Source organism: Strix aluco, chromosome 7 (assembly GCF_031877795.1).
Source record: "Strix aluco isolate bStrAlu1 chromosome 7, bStrAlu1.hap1, whole genome shotgun sequence".
Lineage (NCBI taxonomy): Eukaryota > Metazoa > Chordata > Aves > Strigiformes > Strigidae > Strix > Strix aluco.
The window spans coordinates 4,365,723-4,384,808 of record NC_133937.1 but is presented as its reverse complement, the minus strand read 5'-3'; the positions used below and the strand labels follow the sequence as shown (position 1 = coordinate 4,384,808).

General features: G+C 54.0%; 2 protein-coding genes across 2 annotated transcripts in view; one reads left to right on the top strand and one right to left on the bottom strand.

The window, feature by feature from the left end:
• CDH23 (cadherin related 23) overlaps positions 1–19,086 on the bottom strand; it is a 215,559-nt gene that overhangs the window by 31,970 nt on the left and 164,503 nt on the right. The window contains exons 28-37 of the mRNA XM_074830236.1: positions 10,242–10,302; positions 9,708–9,856; positions 8,669–8,804; positions 8,084–8,472; positions 7,897–7,998; positions 6,956–6,958; positions 5,701–5,850; positions 4,916–5,044; positions 4,665–4,793; positions 3,137–3,364 (exon numbers count right to left, since the gene is read on the bottom strand). Of these exons, the coding sequence (XP_074686337.1) occupies positions 3,137–3,364; positions 4,665–4,793; positions 4,916–5,044; positions 5,701–5,850; positions 6,956–6,958; positions 7,897–7,998; positions 8,084–8,472; positions 8,669–8,804; positions 9,708–9,856; positions 10,242–10,302 (1,476 nt within the window). The remainder of the gene's footprint in view (positions 1–3,136; positions 3,365–4,664; positions 4,794–4,915; positions 5,045–5,700; positions 5,851–6,955; positions 6,959–7,896; positions 7,999–8,083; positions 8,473–8,668; positions 8,805–9,707; positions 9,857–10,241; positions 10,303–19,086) is intronic.
• On the top strand, positions 12,894–18,168 carry C7H10orf105 (chromosome 7 C10orf105 homolog). Its single transcript, XM_074830247.1, has 2 exons — positions 12,894–12,911; positions 17,658–18,168. The coding sequence occupies exon 2, from the start codon at positions 17,663–17,665 to the stop codon at positions 18,077–18,079; it is 417 nt and encodes a 138-aa protein (XP_074686348.1). The 5' UTR covers positions 12,894–12,911; positions 17,658–17,662; the 3' UTR covers positions 18,080–18,168.

The following is a 19,086-nucleotide window of genomic DNA, read 5'->3' as shown; positions in this document are numbered from 1 at the left end:
TTTGGCTTCAGCAAGAGCAACTTCAAGATGGTCTGGCTACAGGACTGGATAAAGGAGAAGCCAGCACCAACGCCCACATCATGGACATAACTTCCTGAACACGGGACCTTGTGCTTTATTGCCAGCCATGGCTCAGCCCCTTTCCCGGCTTTGCTGGGGAAGCTCGCCCAGTGCGCACTTCCCCGTCCCAGTGGCTGCAGCTGGAAAGGCACATGGAGGATTTGTCTGCCTGCAGGTCCTGCTTTGAAACCCTCCGTTTGTTAATGAATGCACTGTTTGATGACAGAATAAAGCTTTGTTGGAGACAGGTTTCTCTCTGTGCTGCAGGAATCCCATCTTTTGGGATGCCCCGTGCCGCAGGCAGACGCGGCGGGCAGGCAGAGGTGAGCTGAGCAGTCGTGTTCTCTGCCAGAAGCACTGGTGCAGCATGTCGGGGCACTGCGTGGCATCAGGGACTGTTTCCCAAATGGAGAGCTCACCAGAAGGCAAACTAAAGACTTTTAAGGGAAAGAGGCGATGGCTACCCAGCCTTCTACACATACTGGAGCAGGAGCCCTGGCACGCTGGGTGCTGGCACCCCACCTTGGTCCCCATCACTGATGAAGATGGTGAAGGTGACCCAGCAAGGTGCTCATGGACCTTGCCGGGTCCCACCAGCTCTTGCAAGCACCTGGCTTGGGAATGCACATCGAGCTGGTGCCCCGCTGCTGGCTGTTTTCCGCTGCATCAGCACTCAGGGCTTCGCTCATGAGGAGGGCGAGGAGCTGCGGTGCTTCACCTGAACTCTTGTTTCAGAGCGGGCGGACGGGAACAGAAACTGCAGAGGCTGAAGCAGCCGCGGCTGGGGGCGGCTGCAAGACAAGTGTCTGGGAGGTGAGGAGCGGCTTTGCCCATCCACCCTGCCTCTCTGCAGGCACCAGTGCCTTGGTCTGCGGGTGCCAGGAGGAGCCCTGCTCCGGCACATGTGGGTGCCGCAGCTCTCTTGGGCAAACATCCTCCCTTCTGCTGCAGAAGTGCCCCAAAGACTCCAGAGCAGGGCCAGCCCTTGGGGAGCTGCAGCTGCAGGCTCGCACCAGGGTCAGACAGAACCTGGGTCACTCCCGAAATTCCCAAGTAAGGACGCCAAGACCTTGAAGTTGCAGCTCACCAGCTTGTGAAGGTTTTCTTCCCCGCAGTGCTTTTTGGGGTAAATGTTTTCCTTTTATCATCAGCATTTTACTCTTTTGCCCCTGCATTTCCAGCTCCCAAGAGGACGGCCAGTCTTCCATGCACCCTTGCTGTCCTGGGTATCACGGATCACCACAGGACTTCCAAGTCCTCTCCCAGCTCTGCCTCTTCTGCTTCTCCCATACTCAGAAAGCCAAATCTTGAAGCACATGAAGGGACGCATGAATTACAAATAATAATTCCCTTTTGTGCATCATTGCATCAGCCTAGTCTTGTGAAACCAAAGTTTCTGGTGGGTGACAAACTCCCGACAGGCTTCATTTCATCACCCAGGCTTGAGACCAGCAGTCACTGAGCGACATGCAGGACAGCCTTTCACAAGATCTAAGTGTCCTCAAGCTCCAAAAAGGGCCAAAACTCTTCTCTTCGCTCAGGAATCAGGTCACTGGATGCTTTGTTTCACTTCAGCATGGCGTGATTTTGATTGTCGTTGCTGGCATAACTTGCGCTGGTGACGTGGTGCAGAAACCCTGAGGACAAGTGAGGCTGCTGGGACGCTGCTTTGGCAGCGTGAAGCGATAAACTGTGTCACTTGTCCTCTGCAGCACCGGGAATGGAAGAGGGCATTGCCATGGCAATGGGATTTGCTGGCTTGTCACATGGCATTCCTCACCACAGCAGCATCAGTGATGCTCCCAGAGTGCAGGGGCAATGGGGACAAGTCGGAGCTGGTGATATCAGGTGCTGCAGTTACATGAAGCTGCCTTCTCTCATTTTTGGGGAAGACACTTACCTAGATTTAAGCCGCAGTGGCAGCACAGCTTAAGAAATAGATGGTGATGCACAAGCAGGCGTGTGAACTACCCGGGAGGGAGGAGTTGAGAGTGCAAAGCCCGAAGCGAGAGTTGCAAGCCACAGTTTGCGTTTGCTGGCTGCAACCTGTTTCCTCAAAATGTAGAGCAGGGCTTTGAAGCGAGAGCTCTGCTGGGAGATCAGAGAGATGGCAAGAGATAGCAAGTGGAGGTGGGTGAGAGGAAGGATGGCAGGGTGTTGCGCAGGGTGTCATTCCTCCCCATCTCAGAGTTTGGGCTTGCTTTGTGCACACAGGCGCTCACTCACCTCCCCACAGAGTTGTATGGTTAGGAGGGACTCGGGGCTGGAAAGTGCCCCAAATGTTATTTGCTCTTTTGACTCTCCCACACCACAGTCCTCCTTAAAGCCACAAATAATGAGACTTGTTATTCACAGAGCAGGGAAGGTGCGAGGGAGAGAAGCCAGGCTACAAATGCAGTTTCCCACCAGGCACTCCTGCACACTCGTAGCTAAAAAGCAAGGCGGCTGCCTCCCGAGACTGAAGGATGATGGACGGGGTCTTGTATTGGCCCCCAAATGCATGGTCAGACCCTGCTCACCACGGGCAGGGCGCTCTGGACAACAGCAACGCAACTGAAAGGCTGCCCAAATCTTGCATGTCAGGGACTGCAATGGCTATAGCAGTAATTACCAGAGCTCTTCTCATTCGCAAGCACCAGAACAGACACACATGAGTCCACGGTGAGCTGAACCATGTTTCCAGCAAGTCCCTGCCCTGAGATGGGTGAGCAACATCCCAAGACCTTTCAGACTCAGAGCATGAGGAGCCGGTGGGCAGGACAACTCCTGCAGCCACCAGCACACTTGCCTGTTGGGATGCTATTGATATTTTTGGCATTTACAGATGGGAGATGGCAGCTCCCCCAGCGACTGCAAGAGAGGGTCTCACAGAACCAGGCGCTGAAGGAGGCTCTGAATCAAACTTGTACGCAGCAGATTTGGACTCTGAGTCATAACCCAAACGGCTGGGTCACCAAAACATCGCACCCTGTGCCTGTTCCCCCCTTCCATACTTGACTTCTCAGTGCTAAGTTCGCTTCCACAGTGCTGCCCAGCTCCATCATGCCCCCCTGAAAAGCACATTTTGGTGGCTCACCGACAAGGAGGGGTTGCCCTCGTCCTCGACGGTGACCACCAGGCTGTAGAAGCTCTGCCGCTCGCGGTCTGGCGGGGAGGGCCGGGTGGCGATCTCGCCGGTGACACGGTCCATGCGGAAGGTCAGGTCCTCATTCCCGTCGGTGATATAGTAGGAGAGGACGCTGTTGAGGCCGATGTCCCGGTCGGTGGCACGTACCTGGACTACTGCCGTGCCGCCACCGACGTTCTGCAGGGTGAGACGGCGGGATGAGTGGCAGAGATACACAGCGTGAAACACATGCACCTCATAAACATATGAAATACATAAATAATTACATTAATAACATAATTTTAATATAGAGTGGGGGTTTTCCAGGTGCTTGAGCCTCCAAACTCTCCCCCAACACCCAGCAGCCAAGCAGAAGGCTGCTCTCAATCACCAGTTCCTGGATGTTGTTTTTGCAGTGCTTATTGCAAATGATGTTTTAGTAATAGATGCATCTTCGTGCAAAAAATTAACCAAGGCTACTTGCGCTGCCACAGATAGCTCAGCTGGGAATCAGCCAGAGGCTTAGCAATGGAAAACTCTGCCCTTTCCTTGAGTGCTCAGATCTTCCTGGTTTGAAACTCTGAAATTAAATGTATTTTCTATATTAGCTTTTAAAAAGAAATGGAATAAAACTAACACGTGACATTTGCTGGTAGGTCACCAAAGACAGCTGTCACCGTATGCTGAAATTGCACCTCTTTTTCCTTATGCTACAGCATCTCCCATTTTTTGTGATGAACCAGTCTGATTCCCTGCCGCAGAAAGCTGTGCATTAGGTTCTATCTAGGCTGGCACAGCCTGGAAGAGCATAAAAACCAGTGTTTGTGCAAAGGTGAAGGCTGTGTAATGGACTCAGAGCTCAGCTAATTATTTTTGGATAGTCCCATTACAGGGGAAATCAAAACAGAAATTCTGTTCTTCAACCAGCTCTGAACATGTATTAAATAGATAAGAAAACCCTAACAGGGCAATAACTTTAATGCAAAGCTATTAATCATGAGCAGCACTTCCTCACAGCTAAGTGTCACTGGCTATTACTTGTATTTCATTTTTCATCATCAAATTGAGAACCCCCCCTGGTCCAGGAATTAAACTGTCAGGAAATAAGTTGTCTTTTCTCACGCCTGATTGTGTTTTATTGCTTAATTATCTAGCTCTTGCCGAGCTGCTTCCTGAAAGCAATTTCTATTCTGCACCGTGCTGCCTCTTATGTCACTTCGGTGGCATTTCCATGGGTGTGTAGCCACTTCTCCTTCCTGCTGGTTCCTGCAGCCTCATGGGCTTAAGTTGCTTGCAGCGCTCTCTCCTAGCCCAAAACTAGGAGGCCATCACAGGTGAGGGCTTGCAAGGGGCCAGCAACTTAAATCACCCAAGGTGAGGCTTGCAAGGGATCAGCAACCCTTAAATCACTGAGGGTGAGGTCTGACCACAAGGTCTGTCTTGTGGTCAGACCTTACCTTGGGAGGATGGAAGGAGAGGAGCAGGGCTGGGTGCTCACCTCGCTCACGCTCACGTTGTAGCCGAAGGGGCTCTCAATGACAGGGGGGTTGTCATTGACGTCGAGTATGTTCACTCGCAGGGTGTGCTCCTTCCTCCGGGGAGGCACGCCACCATCCGAGGCTTGGATCTGCAGTTGAGGACGTATTTTTAAAAAAATGCTATTTTTTAAGCTCACAGTCCCAAGAAAACAGCCTTGATGCTCAAACCAGAAGAAGCCCAAGGAGGTAATCGGTGTGGTTTGGTGCTTACCCGTAATGTGTAGTGATCCAGCAGCTCCCGGTCCAGTGGCCGGGCCACAAACACCTCACCATAGGTGTTGTTGGTGGTACGGATCTCGAAAGCCCGGCCAATGTTCCCTGATGCCAGCGAGAAAGTCACCTGGAAGCATCACAGGGAAAGAAAAACAGGGCAGGCAATGTGATGCTGTGAGGAGGAGGGAGAGAAAGGAGACCCTACAATAATAAATCCAGAATCACCTTTCGAAGTCTGAGCATTTTAAAAGGTCTGATGTGTTGGGGTCCATGGGTGTGCTGGCTTATTGCAGCCACCCCAAAGCAAACACCCATGGGCCAACCCTGGTCTCAGCCACAGCGCTCCCATGATGCCAGCAAGTTTTGGTATTAACGGTCACAGGACTTCATTAATGCCTGTCTGTTTGGTAACGAGAATAACAAATGTCAGAGAGCTTCCTGCTCAGCCTGCCAAGGGCTTCGCAGCCATTCCTCATAGCGTGAGAGACCACAGCTGGTTTTCAGATTGCCAGGCTCCTTTTGACATGCGTCCCGCAGTGCTCTTTGCCCCAGACAGCCCAAGGACAATGTTTTTCCTCTCCTGTTGTGCGCCTCGACTGGGGCGTGCTGGTACCCACTGAGCAAACACTCCCAAAATTGCTGGCATCAATGACCAGTTTGCTCTCGCAGGGGTGCAGAGGAGGGGAAGGGGTTGGGAAGGTGCCGATGGAAACATTTCTGTATCAGTGAAGCATTACCCCAGCCTTATGGACAGCCCCAACGCTGCTGTGCTGGCCTCCCTACCTGCCCATTGCTGCCTGCATCTGGGTCACGGGCCAGGACCATGGCCACCCGCTTGCCGACGGCACTGTCCTCTGCCACACTGACGAAGGAGTCGGAGGTGATGTCGAACTGGGGGCTGTTGTCGTTCTCGTCCAGGACCGTGATGGTCACCTGTGGGCATGGCACAGGGCTCAGGCAGGGTGCAGGCAGGAGCTGGCCTCCTGCCCACCTGGCATCAACAGCCATGCTGACACCCCCAGCAAACTCCTGATGCATTGCACCCCTCTGAGGTGCCAACAGCGTGAGTATTGTCCATCCCATGTGAGAATGGGTGCAGGTATTTGAGCCCAAAAGCTGAAGCTACGTCCCTGTCTACAGATGAGGAGGAGAAGGAAGGATGCTTAGAGGCCAGAGAAAGCTCACAAGGGTGCTGCAGCTCTCAAGTGGATTTTTCTATGGAGCATCCTCTGGGTTTTTATCCTCCAAATAACTGGGCACAGCGTAACTCCCACTGCTGCAGGGTGACCCTTTCCTGCTAAGCTTTTCCCAAGCAGTGATTTCATCCGTGTTCGCAGCACCAGAGGTTGGGCAGGGCTTGCTTTAAAGCTAGACGGGCACAAAGAAGACAGAGCTGCATGCATTTAACTAAACCAGGGTGAACTGGGCATAGAGAAGACCTGAGCTCCCTCCTGGGAAAAGGCACATGGGCAAGTGAGAGACTGGGCAGGACACGCTCGGAGGGGCACTCCACCGCAGGCAACTAGGGACTGGGCTACCTCGGCCACAATTAGCCAGAGGAAATGCTCTCATCGCGTTTGTAATCAAAGATCTGCAACGCGACACAGAAATGAGAGAGGAAGAGCCTTTCTGTTCCCGGGGCTCTATTTATGGGTGCCCCAAGCCCCCAGGTGTGGCCAGGCTGAATGCGACAACATCCCGGAGGAAGCCGGGGAGTGAGTAGTGCTCCTCAGGGTGATTCGTTTATTGTTGCTGCTGAATTCAAAACAGAGAACCAGGAGCAGGGAGAGCCCATTCAGCTGCTGTGAGGGATCCGGCAGCTGCTGTCCCAAGTGACAGATCGGGGTGCTGGGATTTCTGCTCGCCAGCAGCAGGGTGGCTCACAGGTGTCGGCACCACATCCCAGAGGGTGTCACAGAGTCTGGTGCTGGTGGGATGGGGCTGGAGACTTTCACCCCAGTCCCTCCCTGCAGCTCAATGCAGAGTTCAGGATGGATCCTGGTCCCCAAGATGATGCCAGCATGATGGACACGCTTACCTTCTGTTGAAGGAGAGCAGAGGGGGAAGCAGAGAAAACAAAGAACTGAGAGTTAGTGGGGCTGAAGAGGTGTGGGCACACGCGAGGGGCAGTGGGCTAGCCCTGCATCCCACTGTAGCAGTGTTGGGGGCTGAGGGTACCCCCCTGCAGTGATTCAGAGGCTTCTCTGATGGTGCATCCCTTTTTTCTAGATAAGCTTGGTGGATTTGCCCCTCGCCTTGGGAGAGGCTCAGACAAGAACACGGCAGTGTGCGGAGAGCACAGCCACCGGCACCCGTGGCTGGGGACAGGCAGTGCTTGCAGCCTCACTGCCTTTGCCATCCAGCATCCTTTTTAGAGGCAACAGATGCACCAAGACACAAGACCGCTTGAAACACTGAGCGCTGCCCATCACTACAGGCCAACCTGTGGTTTCAAACCCCTCCCTGAGGCCCCACTCCTCCATCTGGCCCAAACCAGCAGAATTGGGTTGTGCCAGCCAAGCTGCCCCTGCCCACAGCACGGGGACCAGGCTTGCCCTGCACCCGGAGTGCCTCCTGCCCCAGCAGAGAAATGCAAATCACCCCCCTGCTCAGCTGCCTTTGAAAGTGCCAAATATAACCTCTTAAACATAAACCACAGCGAAGTATTTCAAGGCCCCCAAATTTACCTCCCTCAAAACTGTTTTAGCTTGGCAAGTGACCTGCGAACTCTACAGTTTGGGGTGGTTTGTTTGTTTGTTTTTTCCTGAGAAATCCCACCCTACGACATGCAGAAGCTAAAAGGCGCTAGTCCCTGCTTCTGCAAATGCAGGGTTTCCCCCAGATCAGGGTTTCCAGATACCAGTGGTGGGACCAGAGAGGACAACTAGGACATGCTGTACCGTGCCAGAGGAAGAAGGAGCTCTGAGGTCAGCTCTGCCCACACAGAGGTTGGTGGGGAAGTGGGTAGAAGCTACTCACCACTGTGGAGTCAATCTTCGGTCCTCCATCATCGGCCACCACTGTCAGGGTGTAGAAATCCCCTTTCTCTCGATCCACCTGGCCTTTGACAGTGATCACACCCTGCCAAGGATGAACAACAGCCATGTTGGCCCCCACCACTTTGGTGGACAAGCAAGCCAGGAGGGACCACACTGTGGCTACTTACAGTGATCCCGTTGATTTTGAAAAGGGAGAGTGCCTGGGCATTGGTATTGGGGTCAAACTTGTAGGTGATCTGATTGAGGTTGTCGATGGAGCGGGCCTGGACCCGGAGCACCTCAGAGCCCAGGGCGATGTTCTCCATGATCACGGCTTCGTAGCTGCTGTTGGAGAACTGCACGGCCTCATCCAGCTCATTCAGCAGGCTGACGTATACGTTGCAGAAGCCCTGGTTGTAGGGGGGTGCCTGGTCTGTGGCAGAGACGTTCATCAGGTAGCTGGTTTTGGTCTCGTAGTCCAGGTAGTCGATCGTCGTGATGAGGCCCGTGCTTTCATCAATCTCAAACTTCCCTTCAGCGCCTGACAGGATTTTGTAGTTCACCAGACCGCCGTTCCCTGGGACAGGAGCAGGAACCATGGTGCTGGTTGGACCAAGTATCCCAAAGAGACAGGCACCACCGATGCCGACACCGACCATGGAGCAGAGCCCATCCCATGTGAGGGTTTCAGCCCAGCCACACTAGGATCCATGCAGTGGCTGATTTCACCACTTCTCCCTCAAGCTGGGTGTTTCTCATCCCCAGCTTCCTACCTGTGTCTCGATCAGTAGCCCGGACCACCGCCACTGAAGTCCCTATCCCCGCCGTCTCCCGCAGCCCCAGGCGGTTGTACTGCCTCTGGGTGAACACTGGCACCTCATCATTGACATCTTCCACGTAGATGATCACCTAAGAAACCCCCCGGAGAAACCATGGGTGAGCTGGGCAGGCTTGTGAGCCCTTGCTTACACTTGTGAGGGGAAATATATCCTTCACAGCACTCATCTGCTGCACAGGAGAAATGTTACCTCTACTACGAACACCACGTGATGGAGAGTGAACACACACAGTTTAACATCATAGATTTAAACAAGCCCTGTGGTCAGAGTGACTCAGTCCTTCCCTGGCCGGAGGGAGGTAGAGTCTGTATATTAATTCCTCTGTACTTTGGGATCCCCTGCTTGAAACCTTGCAGTTAAGAGACGCTGCAACGTAGAAAGGCTGACGACTTGGTGGGAAATTTTGCTCAAAGTTCAGCGGGTTGAGCTGCTGTTTCCCCAGGGAACATCCTTTCTCCTCCTGCTTTGCTGGTTGCTGCTGGTGCTGCAGGCACGTTGTGCTCGGCCAGAGCCCACCCCACCAGTGGGTTTAAAAATAGATGCTACCAGAGGACTGGGTTCGTGGGAACCGTGGGAAGCTGGCGTGTCACTGCTAAAGATTATTGCCACTGGGTCCTGGCTTATTTACATAGATGCCTGGCCAGGAGACATGGTTTTCAACTCCTGGCAGCTGAGCTAAGTCTCACCGGGTGAGTGGGACTCCCTCTGACAGCAACTGCCACACCACTTAGCACTGAAATGTCACAGGAAAAAAGAGAAAAACAACAAAAATTCCCCCAACAAGCTCTTCTCCACCCACAGGCAACCCCCGGAGACTTTCTGTCAGCATTTCCATGCCTGATCTCTCAAACTTCCTGCACGCCTGCACGGGTTGGAAATGACTGCCCTCTGATGAAGCATCCTGAATATTTTGCATGAACTACTCCACCTCCCAGCCCTGCTGCCCACCCCTGGGCAGCTGCAAGGTCCTTACCCGCACGGAGCTCCTCATGGGTCCATGCTCTGTGTTGTAGGCCTCCACCTCCAGGATGTGAGAGGAGTTTTGCTCCCTGTCGAGGTGCCGCACGCCTCGCATCACCAACCCAGTGCTGGGATTGATGCGGAAGTGGTTCTGCTCGTTTCCTGGCAAGGGGTAAAAGTGAGATGGATGCTGCCCACTGCTGCTGCATCAGTCCTCGTGGTACGCTGAGCCCTCCCCAGGGGGCTATCTTGGAGGGAAAATTATTGAGCAAAACTCAAGCCCCATCACCTCCATCTACATCAGGCTCAGCTACATCAGGGTTTGGCCCTGGTCAAGCCAGGATCTACAACATCTAGGTGTCCATCCATGATGAAACATCCCCTGGCAATTAACCTTAATGCTGAAGTTTTGCTCAGGACTGAGGGAAATGTTTCTGTGGGCTGCAAAGTGTAAAAGGATAGAGAGTGCAACCTCCTAAGGCTGTGCGTGCGGCTGGCCAGAGTCTGGTGCAAACCCATCGATGCACAAAGGGGCACCTGGACTTACCCTTGACAATCCTGTACCACACTCTCCCATTAATGCCTTCATCCGCATCTGTGGCTTTCACCTTCATGAGAAAAGAAAAACAGTAAGGGTGAAGGGCAAAGATTTCCAGACTGTGACAGGTCCTCCCATCCTGCCAAGTCTGGACATCCTGCTCCTCCACCTGAGCCAGGGAGATTACCAACTGCAAAGCAAAATAAGTTACCCTCCCCTCACCACCAGACAGCAGGGATAGCGGGCTCAGGAGCCCTTGGCTACCAGGTTAGCTGCAGGATGGGCTCAGGATGAGAGCTGAGCCTGAGGACCATGCCATAAAACCTGCGGGTCAGCGCCCTGGTGGAGGGGCTTCTACTGGTCCTGCCCTGCACACACAGATGCTTGCCCTGCCAGGGACGGAGCCTCCCTCCCTGCAGAGCTGGCTTGAGCTGGGCAGGGAGAGCTGCTCCCACGCCTGGTGGGCGTGCAGCCCATGACACGAGGGCAAGTCACCCAAGCAGCAGCCTATGTAAAAATTACCAAAAGAAACATGAATGCAACAAGCTTAGAGCATGCTGGTGGTCTGGACGCTGGTTTGAGTCCTCGCAAGACCCCGAGCAGTGGGTGGGAGCATGCCTTAGCTGCGATGCACTGCACCGTCCATGCACGCACCAAATGAGCCGTCCACCCTGGGAAACCCAAGACACGGGTCCCCTCTGGTGTCTCTGAACAACACTGCAGTACTTTCCCAGCAAACCCTAGCCAGAAAGCAGCCCGCCGGCCCCAGCAGCTGGGAAGCAGGACCCAGCGAGGGGCAGCAGGGCCCAGGCTTCACCCCCGGCTGGCATTGAGCTGCTGCATCTCCTGTCCGCAGAAACCGCTTCCCACAAAGCATCCAAACCACAACCGCAGCGGAGGCCGCTTGCGAATCACCGAGGTGAGAACATGGGGAATGCCTTAGCCTTTATTCTCCACCTGCTTCCCCCAGCAAGGCATCTTCTGCTGTGTCTTCTCCCTACAAATATTACTCAGCAGTATCCTTTTCCCGGGCAGGTGTGGGTTTGCACCCAGACTTGCACTGAAAAGAGAAGGGGTTGCTGCAGAAGATGCACGTGCAGCTGTAACAGTGAGGCCATTTATAGGGGCTCAGCTTTAAAGCCCTGGGCTGGCTTTCACCCACAGCCCCATACAATGCTTACAGGAGTCAGATAGGCTCTTCTGAAATGCAGTTTTGAGATGCCTTGAACTGCTCTTTTTCCCTTCCACCAAATCTGCCTGCATCAGCAGAAACCTTAGAAAATGCCGACCCCTGCACTTGTAAACTAGCTGGACTTCCCATCCCTGTGCCTCGAATGTTTTCCTCTCTCCCAGATCAGTTTGCATCTTGCTTGTGGCTGGACACAACCCTGAGCCTTGCTCTGTATTTCACCGCGGACCCAGCACCTTCCTTTCACAGGAGAGAGCTCTACATCTCAAACCACCTCTCCCACCCTTGGGGCTCCCCAAGGCCATTTCTGGACTAGAGCTGGGCTGTCTCCTCTCCCTTGTGATGGATGAGCCCCACACCAGCAGGCAAGCGATGCCCAGGCAGACCGGCTGCCTTGGCATGGCACTGGCTCCCTCCTGGGAAAAGCTATCATGTCAGCCAAAACACTGTGCTGGGGGCGGCAGCGGTGGGAGGGAAGCCTAAGGGACTGGAGACAAATCTTTGCAGCTTTTTGTTCCATTCTCTGCTGCTCTGTACCCAGGAAAATGAATTCCAAGGCAAGCAAACAGGAAGATCTTCACCACGATGAGCAAACCATCCTGCAAACACCCCCTTAGCCATCCTTTTCCCAGCTCACCCCAAGCATTTGCTGCAGGCAGCTCTGGCAGATAAACCAGGTGAAAGGCATCAGCCCAGGTATTTGTTTTTTATTAAAAGAAAAGTAGCTTGCAGGAGTTAAACCAATGCATGCTCCTGCCAGCCTGCAGCCTGGAAAAAGCTCGGCTGCTGCTGGTTTGACCCACTAAGGTCCCAGAGGAGATGTGGTACTTTGACAGACTGTCCCAAACTTGGGAAAACAATTGCACTCGAGTGCAAGTGGTGGGAGAAAAGCTCTTTCTGCTGCAGGGATAAGGCATCTTGTGCAGCTGAGCGCTGGGTGCCTCCAGCTGGCTTTAAACCCTTGTTAGAGAGAGCGGGCTGCAGGCAGAGCCAGCCTTTTGCAGGCCACCTTTCAAACACCCCCAGCTACTGGAAAGGGGACAGAAAAGGAGGAGGAAGGGGGGTGGGGGAATAAAAGGATGGGAAAAAAGCGGAAAGGTTGGCGTAGAGTTGCTGGGACAAAGGGGAGCAGGCGTGTGGAGGGCAGCCCGCTGCCCCCTCCCCTGTGCGGGGGGCTCAGCCCACGACTGTACCATTCAGCATTCCCGCAGGGGCAAAGCCCCGGGGAAACATGGCCTGGGGGGGGCTCGACCCCTCACCCCAGAGGCACACAGCCCCGGGGCACTGCTGCACTGGCAAAGCCAAAGAGGGGCTCGGGGGGCCCGTTGGCTTTGCATGCTGGGGCTGTTGCCAGCCCCGCTGCCATCACTCTCCCACCCTCCCTTGCCCTCCAAAAGGCAGGAGGGGGCTGGCAGCTGCCAGAGTGAGTGCGAGAAGCGGCAAGGCAGGCGTGCGGGAGGCAAAGCCCAGGCTCGGCCGGCCAGGGAGAGGTAGGGAGCCCAAGCCCCCGCGGCAAACCCACCACCACTGGCCACTCATGCTAACCCCGAGGGGCGAATGGGTCAGACCAGGGATGTGCTGCCGTCCCTGGCTGCAGAGCTGCTTCCCAGGAAAAGGGCTGCAAACGGGATGGGGACATGCAATGTTTGGGGTGGGTTTGAAGTCAGGCAGCCCTCCTCCCTTTCCCGTCGCGTTGGTTTGTCTGTCTCGGTGATGGGAGAGGGAAAAAGTCCTGCGGATGCAGCGCTGCTGGTTAACAGTGAGGGTGATGGGGTACAGCATCACTCAGAGCCCTTTGCTTTCGGTACCCAGCTCTTCGGGTTGGTAAACTGGGTGTTTGGTACCCTCCAGCATTACCTCCTCCGGCAAGCAAGTGGAAAGACTTAGTGCTTTGGAAAAAAGCTGGGGAGCTCCAGAAAATTGTCGCTAAGCAAGACGGGGAGGGGAAAGAGCTGCTTTTCATCTGAGCTGTATTACAGGCACAGCAGTGCCTGAAGACAGTCTTTTCTTTGCAGGAGTTTGAGAAAAGGGAGGGAGAGCATATGGAAAAACTGCCAAACTAGGCAACTGTGCCAGGCCAGGCAGGCAGCGCCCAGTGCGGGGCGGAATAACGCTCACTGTCTTCTGCTCATGCACAAGAGTAATTTCTTTTTCCTCTCCACTGTCCTTGGGAGCATTTTGCTTTTTGCAATTTCTCTTCTTTCCCTCTGATCCTCGGCTGCCTCATGTCCAGTGCTGGGTCCCGAGTGCTTGTGGGAATGTCTCTTGTTAGAGCTGATCAGCCAGGGATGACCATTCTGGGGAGGTTTGCTAGGCTGGGTGCTCCACAGCAAGCCTGTGTCATGGTTTGAGCCCAGAGGTGCCATAAAGGTGCTCACTCAGCCCTTTACCCTCAGGAATGTGAAGGAGAAAATACAACAGGCTCGAGAATTGAGATAAGGGCAGGGAGGGATGGCTCACCCATTACAGTCATGGGCAAAAGACAAAGTAGAACAGTGAGAAGCATTACCTCATCTTAAAAACACCTTCCCCCCATCCTTCCCTTCTTCTCGGGCTCAGCTTTCCTTCTGATTTCTCTACCTCCTCCCCCCAGGCAGCACAGGGGGCAGGGGATGGGGGGATGCGGTCAGTCCCGTCGCTCCTTCCTCCTTAGGGAGGACTCCTCGCATTCCTCCCCTGCTCCAGCATGGGGTCCCTCTCACGGGAGACAGTCCTCCACCAACTTTCTCCGACGTGAGTCCTTCCCGCAGGCTGCAGCACCTCCTGTGCTGCTCCAGTGTGGGTCCCCACCATGTGTTGCAGTCCTCCCAGTGCCGAAATACAACAGCGGGGGCTTCTTCCCTCAGAGTCCTGGCCTTTTCCGAGTGCAGCCTCCTGCTCCGGTGTGGGGTCCTCCACAGCTGCAGGTGGGTCTCTGCTCCACTGGTGACCTCCATGGGTGCAGGGGCACAGCCTGCCCTCTCACCACGGGGTGCAGAGGGGTCTCTGCACTGGCACACCTCCCCTCCTTCCTCCTTTCTTCCACTGATGTCAGTGTTTGCATAGGTGTTCTCCTTGTAGCTTCTCACAACTCCAACTCCTCCTCCCAGGTTCCCCTTCTTAAATACGTTATCACAGAGGTGCAGCCACCATCGCTAATTGGCTCAGCCTTGGCGCAGAGGCAGGTCCAACTTGGAGCCAGGGGACCTTAGAGAAGGTTCTCACAGGGGGCCACCACTGTAGCTCCCTCCCCTAATACCAAAACCCCCACCACACATACAAACCCAGCACAGCCTGTTATTAACCCAGCTGGATTGCACAATGTGGGGCTGGGGTGGGACCGCAATGCTGGGAAGGGGTGACGCTGTGAACAAGGATGCAGGCAGCAGCTTGGCCGGTGGCTATAAAATGCTGTGGGCAAGTGGCCCATTGCCACGCTTCAGGAAAGGCACTGAGCTCCCACCCCATGGGAGGGAAGCCCTCATCCCTGTGCATGCTGTGGCCACGGAGAGTGCTGCTCTTACCGTGCTCTCACCTTTCTGCTGATAGGACCCCAATTGTCGTGGCTTTTGGCTGAAATTCTGCTGAAACTGCTGTAGCTCTGTCTCAAGCAGGATGTGAGGAGGAAATCCCTTTTGTCCATGTTAATATGTTGAAAACTTATTGGCCCTAAAAAAAAGTCACCACTCACATGTACTCTACAAAGATTTCCCAGATTTTTAGCTGCACTTTTTCTGGAAGGACTTAAGAAATCAGATGAGAAGCAGCCCGGACCTTCCCTGAACCTGCAGCTCTGCCAGCCAAGCTGGGTGTGAGGAGAGGATGGATGGGAAGCAAGAGGAGAAGAGAGAATGTCTGGTAAATCCTGGGAAAACATTAGTGTGTTGCCTCCTGACAGGTTTCTAAGGGACACTCTCAGCTGGATTTAAAATAAAAACCCTACAGCCACCACCAACGGAACAAAAAACAACCTGAAGAAATTGCCCACGCCTCCCAGCTCGCTCTTAATGAACAATATAAGGTCACCAAGCCAACCTACGTGTGGTTAGTAAATGCCAGAATTAAGGTAGCCGTGGCAACCTTGATGTACACGGTAAGCAGCAGCCTTGCCTGCTGGTTTTCAGGCCCTGGCCCAGGGCAGTGCACAGGAGCAGCCTGCCCATGGAACAGGGGTGTCCTTGGGCCGGCTGCAGCTGCCAGGGGCTGCTCTGCTCCCAAACTGGAGGGGAAGGGGCTGAGCCAGGCAAGGAGAGGCTGCATGATAAAGAAATGCTTTTGGGGTGAAGAAGTGAAAACATCACTTTGGAGGAGGGGATGAGAGTCCTGGTCCCTGAGCCTGCTTGCAATACACATGGGGATTCACCTAAGGTGCTCTCAGATGCCAACCCATTTATTTTTTGCATTTCCCATTTTCTTAGCACAGACCTGTCTCTGACCCATGGAAACAGCCACATCTCCCAAGAGCCTCTGAGCTCTGACCAGGCTGACCTTGCCTTGAGGCTGCCAGCATCACAGCTTTGAATGCTCAAGCCCAGGCGATGCAAAGCATCCCAGAAATAAATCACATCTCCCAAGTGCCTCAATCCAGGCACCCAGCTCTAGTGAAAACCTCTGACCTTATTCCCTCTGTATCTCAGCTCATTGCCTGCATGGGGAGAAGCACAGATCCTGCAGGAGTGATCTGCCCCCTTCGGGATGAGGCAGAGTCCCAGCAAATCGGAGCTGGGAGCTCACCTACCTAAGCAGGCATAGGCACACAGAGGGTGCGGCTGGGGCACAGACAGCCCAGGTTCAAGGGCTCCTTAACCTCTGGGTGCTCGGCCTTGCAGCTCTCACTGTGTTTGCTTAAGGTTGTTTCCTCCTGCGTAATTTGGAGGGTGAGCGTTGCTTGTCTCTTCTGACGCAGCATCTTGCTTTCCACTGGCCTCGTCTCTGCTGGGGCATTTCATAGTTTCCAATTAACGATTAAAGACATTTCATTGATGTCTCCTCTCCCTTTTTTTGAACGCTTTACCAGTGAATGTCTGGCTGCTGCCTACACAAACCTGTGTGGCTTTGGGATGGTGGCTGCAAGAACAGACCCAGAGACCTTGGCAGTCCCTGCAGCCCTGCCTTCCCCCCCCACTTAAACTCTTAATTTTAAATTGGCTCAATCCAAATCTGTAGCTGCCAGAAGACTGCCCGGCCATGGACCAGTCTAACAGCTCTCCATCACTCTTCTAAATCCCACATCTCTGTAGGAAAGTCAGAGTAATACAGCTTTACCTCCAGCATACAGACTAGAGCATCAAGGGCCAAGCCAAGCTGTCGCATTGCAGAGGGTTGGCACAGCAATATTTATTTCCCCAGCCTTCATCTCTGAGCTGGGGAGATGCCTGCCTCAGGCACAGCCCATCCAGGACCAAGAATGGACGCAGAAGGGTGCACAGAAACAAAACAATGGGTGCAAACTGCTCTGGGGATGCGAGCTGGGGCCAATCCGATCTGGTGGGGAGAGGAGAGGCCAGTTGCCATCAGGTGTTCGGTAAGAGCTCTTCCTGATGAGGCTTTGGGAAGTTGGTTTGCATCACTGCAGAACTGGCTGAGAAACCCATGACGTGTCTGAACCTGAAACCAGGTCAGCAAAACATCTAACACAAGAAGATTCTCAGCACAAGCAGGGTGAGGGCGTTACACTTCACCCCTGAAAAAAAAAAAAGGCAATGCTAGTGCAATACTGCAGCTTGATAGGGACTTATCCGGGTCAGGCTCAACCAACTATTTTCTTTGGTGGAGAGGGAATAATCAAAAAACCCCAAATGACAGTCAACTCAACAAGCCCACATTTCTGGGGAATAGAGAAGAACCAAACTCCAGCAGCTCGGGGGGAAGATTTTGGACCTTCTCTAGCGTGTGGTTATTTATCGCTTCCAGAAAAGCTTCATGTAATGTGCGTTCATGTTCCCTACAGGTGTCATCACCAGGGCTGTGGTACTACATGTACGTAGTACTACCTGTGCTAGATTTCTCTGCCAGATGGTTTTCCACTTCCGTTCAGGACAGTATTTTGCATGTAGAAATCCCACCTCTGTGCTTTGCCTGCTGGCAAAGCAGACAGACTCCTCCTGTCCCTCTGTGTCAGAGAAAACATGGCCAGGAGGACCTTGCACATAAAGGCAAGACAAAAATCCATCAGGCTGGACAGAGGGTGGCTGTCTGTCCAGCTTCTAGGTGGTAATCACCTGTGTTGCTTCTCTATGTCACCTTATGCACTGCAGGGAAGATGAGCACAGAGGACACTGGCAATGGGACCTCTCCCACCCCACCTCTCCTTGGGCTTCTAGTTTCAACCACTGAGCTTGTCCTGCCCAGCCCTGCATCCCCTGAGAAGGCAGACCCACTGCCCATCATCGTTGCGCTCATCTGTATCTTCGTCCTCCTGGCGACCTTCCTCATCTTTGTCACCCTGTGCAAGCCAGTGGCGCTGGAACAGTCCGGGTCCGGGCCCCAGGAGTACATGCCCCATCACCCGGTGGATGCCAGCGAGCCCCAGCTGAGGCTCTGGAAGCGACTGGGCTCCCTGCGATGCTCCATCAACACCTTCAGGAGGAGTCGGCCAGTGTCCCAAAGCCAGCTTGCCTGCCCCAGGAGCTCCCCCACTAGCCAGGACTGGGATGTCATAGAGTCCACTAAAATGTGACCCTGCTCTGCGGGAACTAACTCACCCCACACCGCTATTCTTTCCCAAGTTTTTGGTTCAGGCTCTGTTCCCTCCTCAGGCATCCCCTGGGATCCTGGACATCCCGGCAGAGCTCCTCTGAGCAGCTCATTTCCATGATGACAGGAGATTTTGCTATTTCAGGTTCCCGAATGCTTTCCAGGTTACTGTTTCCTGGCAGGAAAGGTGGAGGCATCTGAACTACACCCACACACAGCTATCACCAGGCAGTCCAAAAAAATATTGCTGCTTAATTTCTTTTGGAAAACATTGTGCAAGTTGAGTGGCACCTGAACAAACAGCCTGGGTGAGAGCAGAGCAACCTGGCTGCCTAACAAAAACCGCCTTGAAGAGAGGCATCCCGGGGCAAATGTGCTCCACTAAAAGCAAGCCTCAGCTGAGATTGCCCCCCGAGATGTGCTCCTGAGCAGATGGAGGAAGGCTCATGCCCCCCACATGCTGCCCAGTCCCTGTCTCCCCCCTCCCCATGCAGTGAGCCGTGAGTTTCTGCAGTTGATGCTTGGAAGGATGCATGCTACAGCTGTCTGCTGGAAACCTGCTTCAATAAATGAGCAGCGGGAGCAGGTAAACATGCCTGTAAATACATTAAAGAGGCCCTTTGAATCTCGCAGCCGCTGCCAGCTTGGAAAGCCACCATGCAAGGCTGAGCTGCGTGTTTCTGCTGGGAAAGGGTACAACAGCCAGCAGGTAATCCGACGTGCTTGAAGGAATCAATAGGAGAAAGAAAAAGTGGCTTAAGTCTTCCAGGTCTGCAGCTCACACTACGTTCAACCATCAAGTTCACCCCTTTAGGTGAAGTCTCTGTGTCTGGTGAGGCCCTGCAGTGAGCACCAAGCCCCACGTCTCTGGATTTCACGTGGTTTCTGACCCTCACAGGGAGCAGCTCTGCATCAGGACCTCCCTGGGCTGCCTGGGACATTCCTGCTCTCCTTCAGCTCTGGACTGCCTGGCTTTCAGAGAAGAGGATG

What these genes read in the sequence shown, in the direction of transcription:
- C7H10orf105 (XM_074830247.1), top strand. Translation starts at nt 17,663, where the DNA reads ATGAGCACAGAGGACACTGGCAATGGGACCTCTCCCACCCCACCTCTC.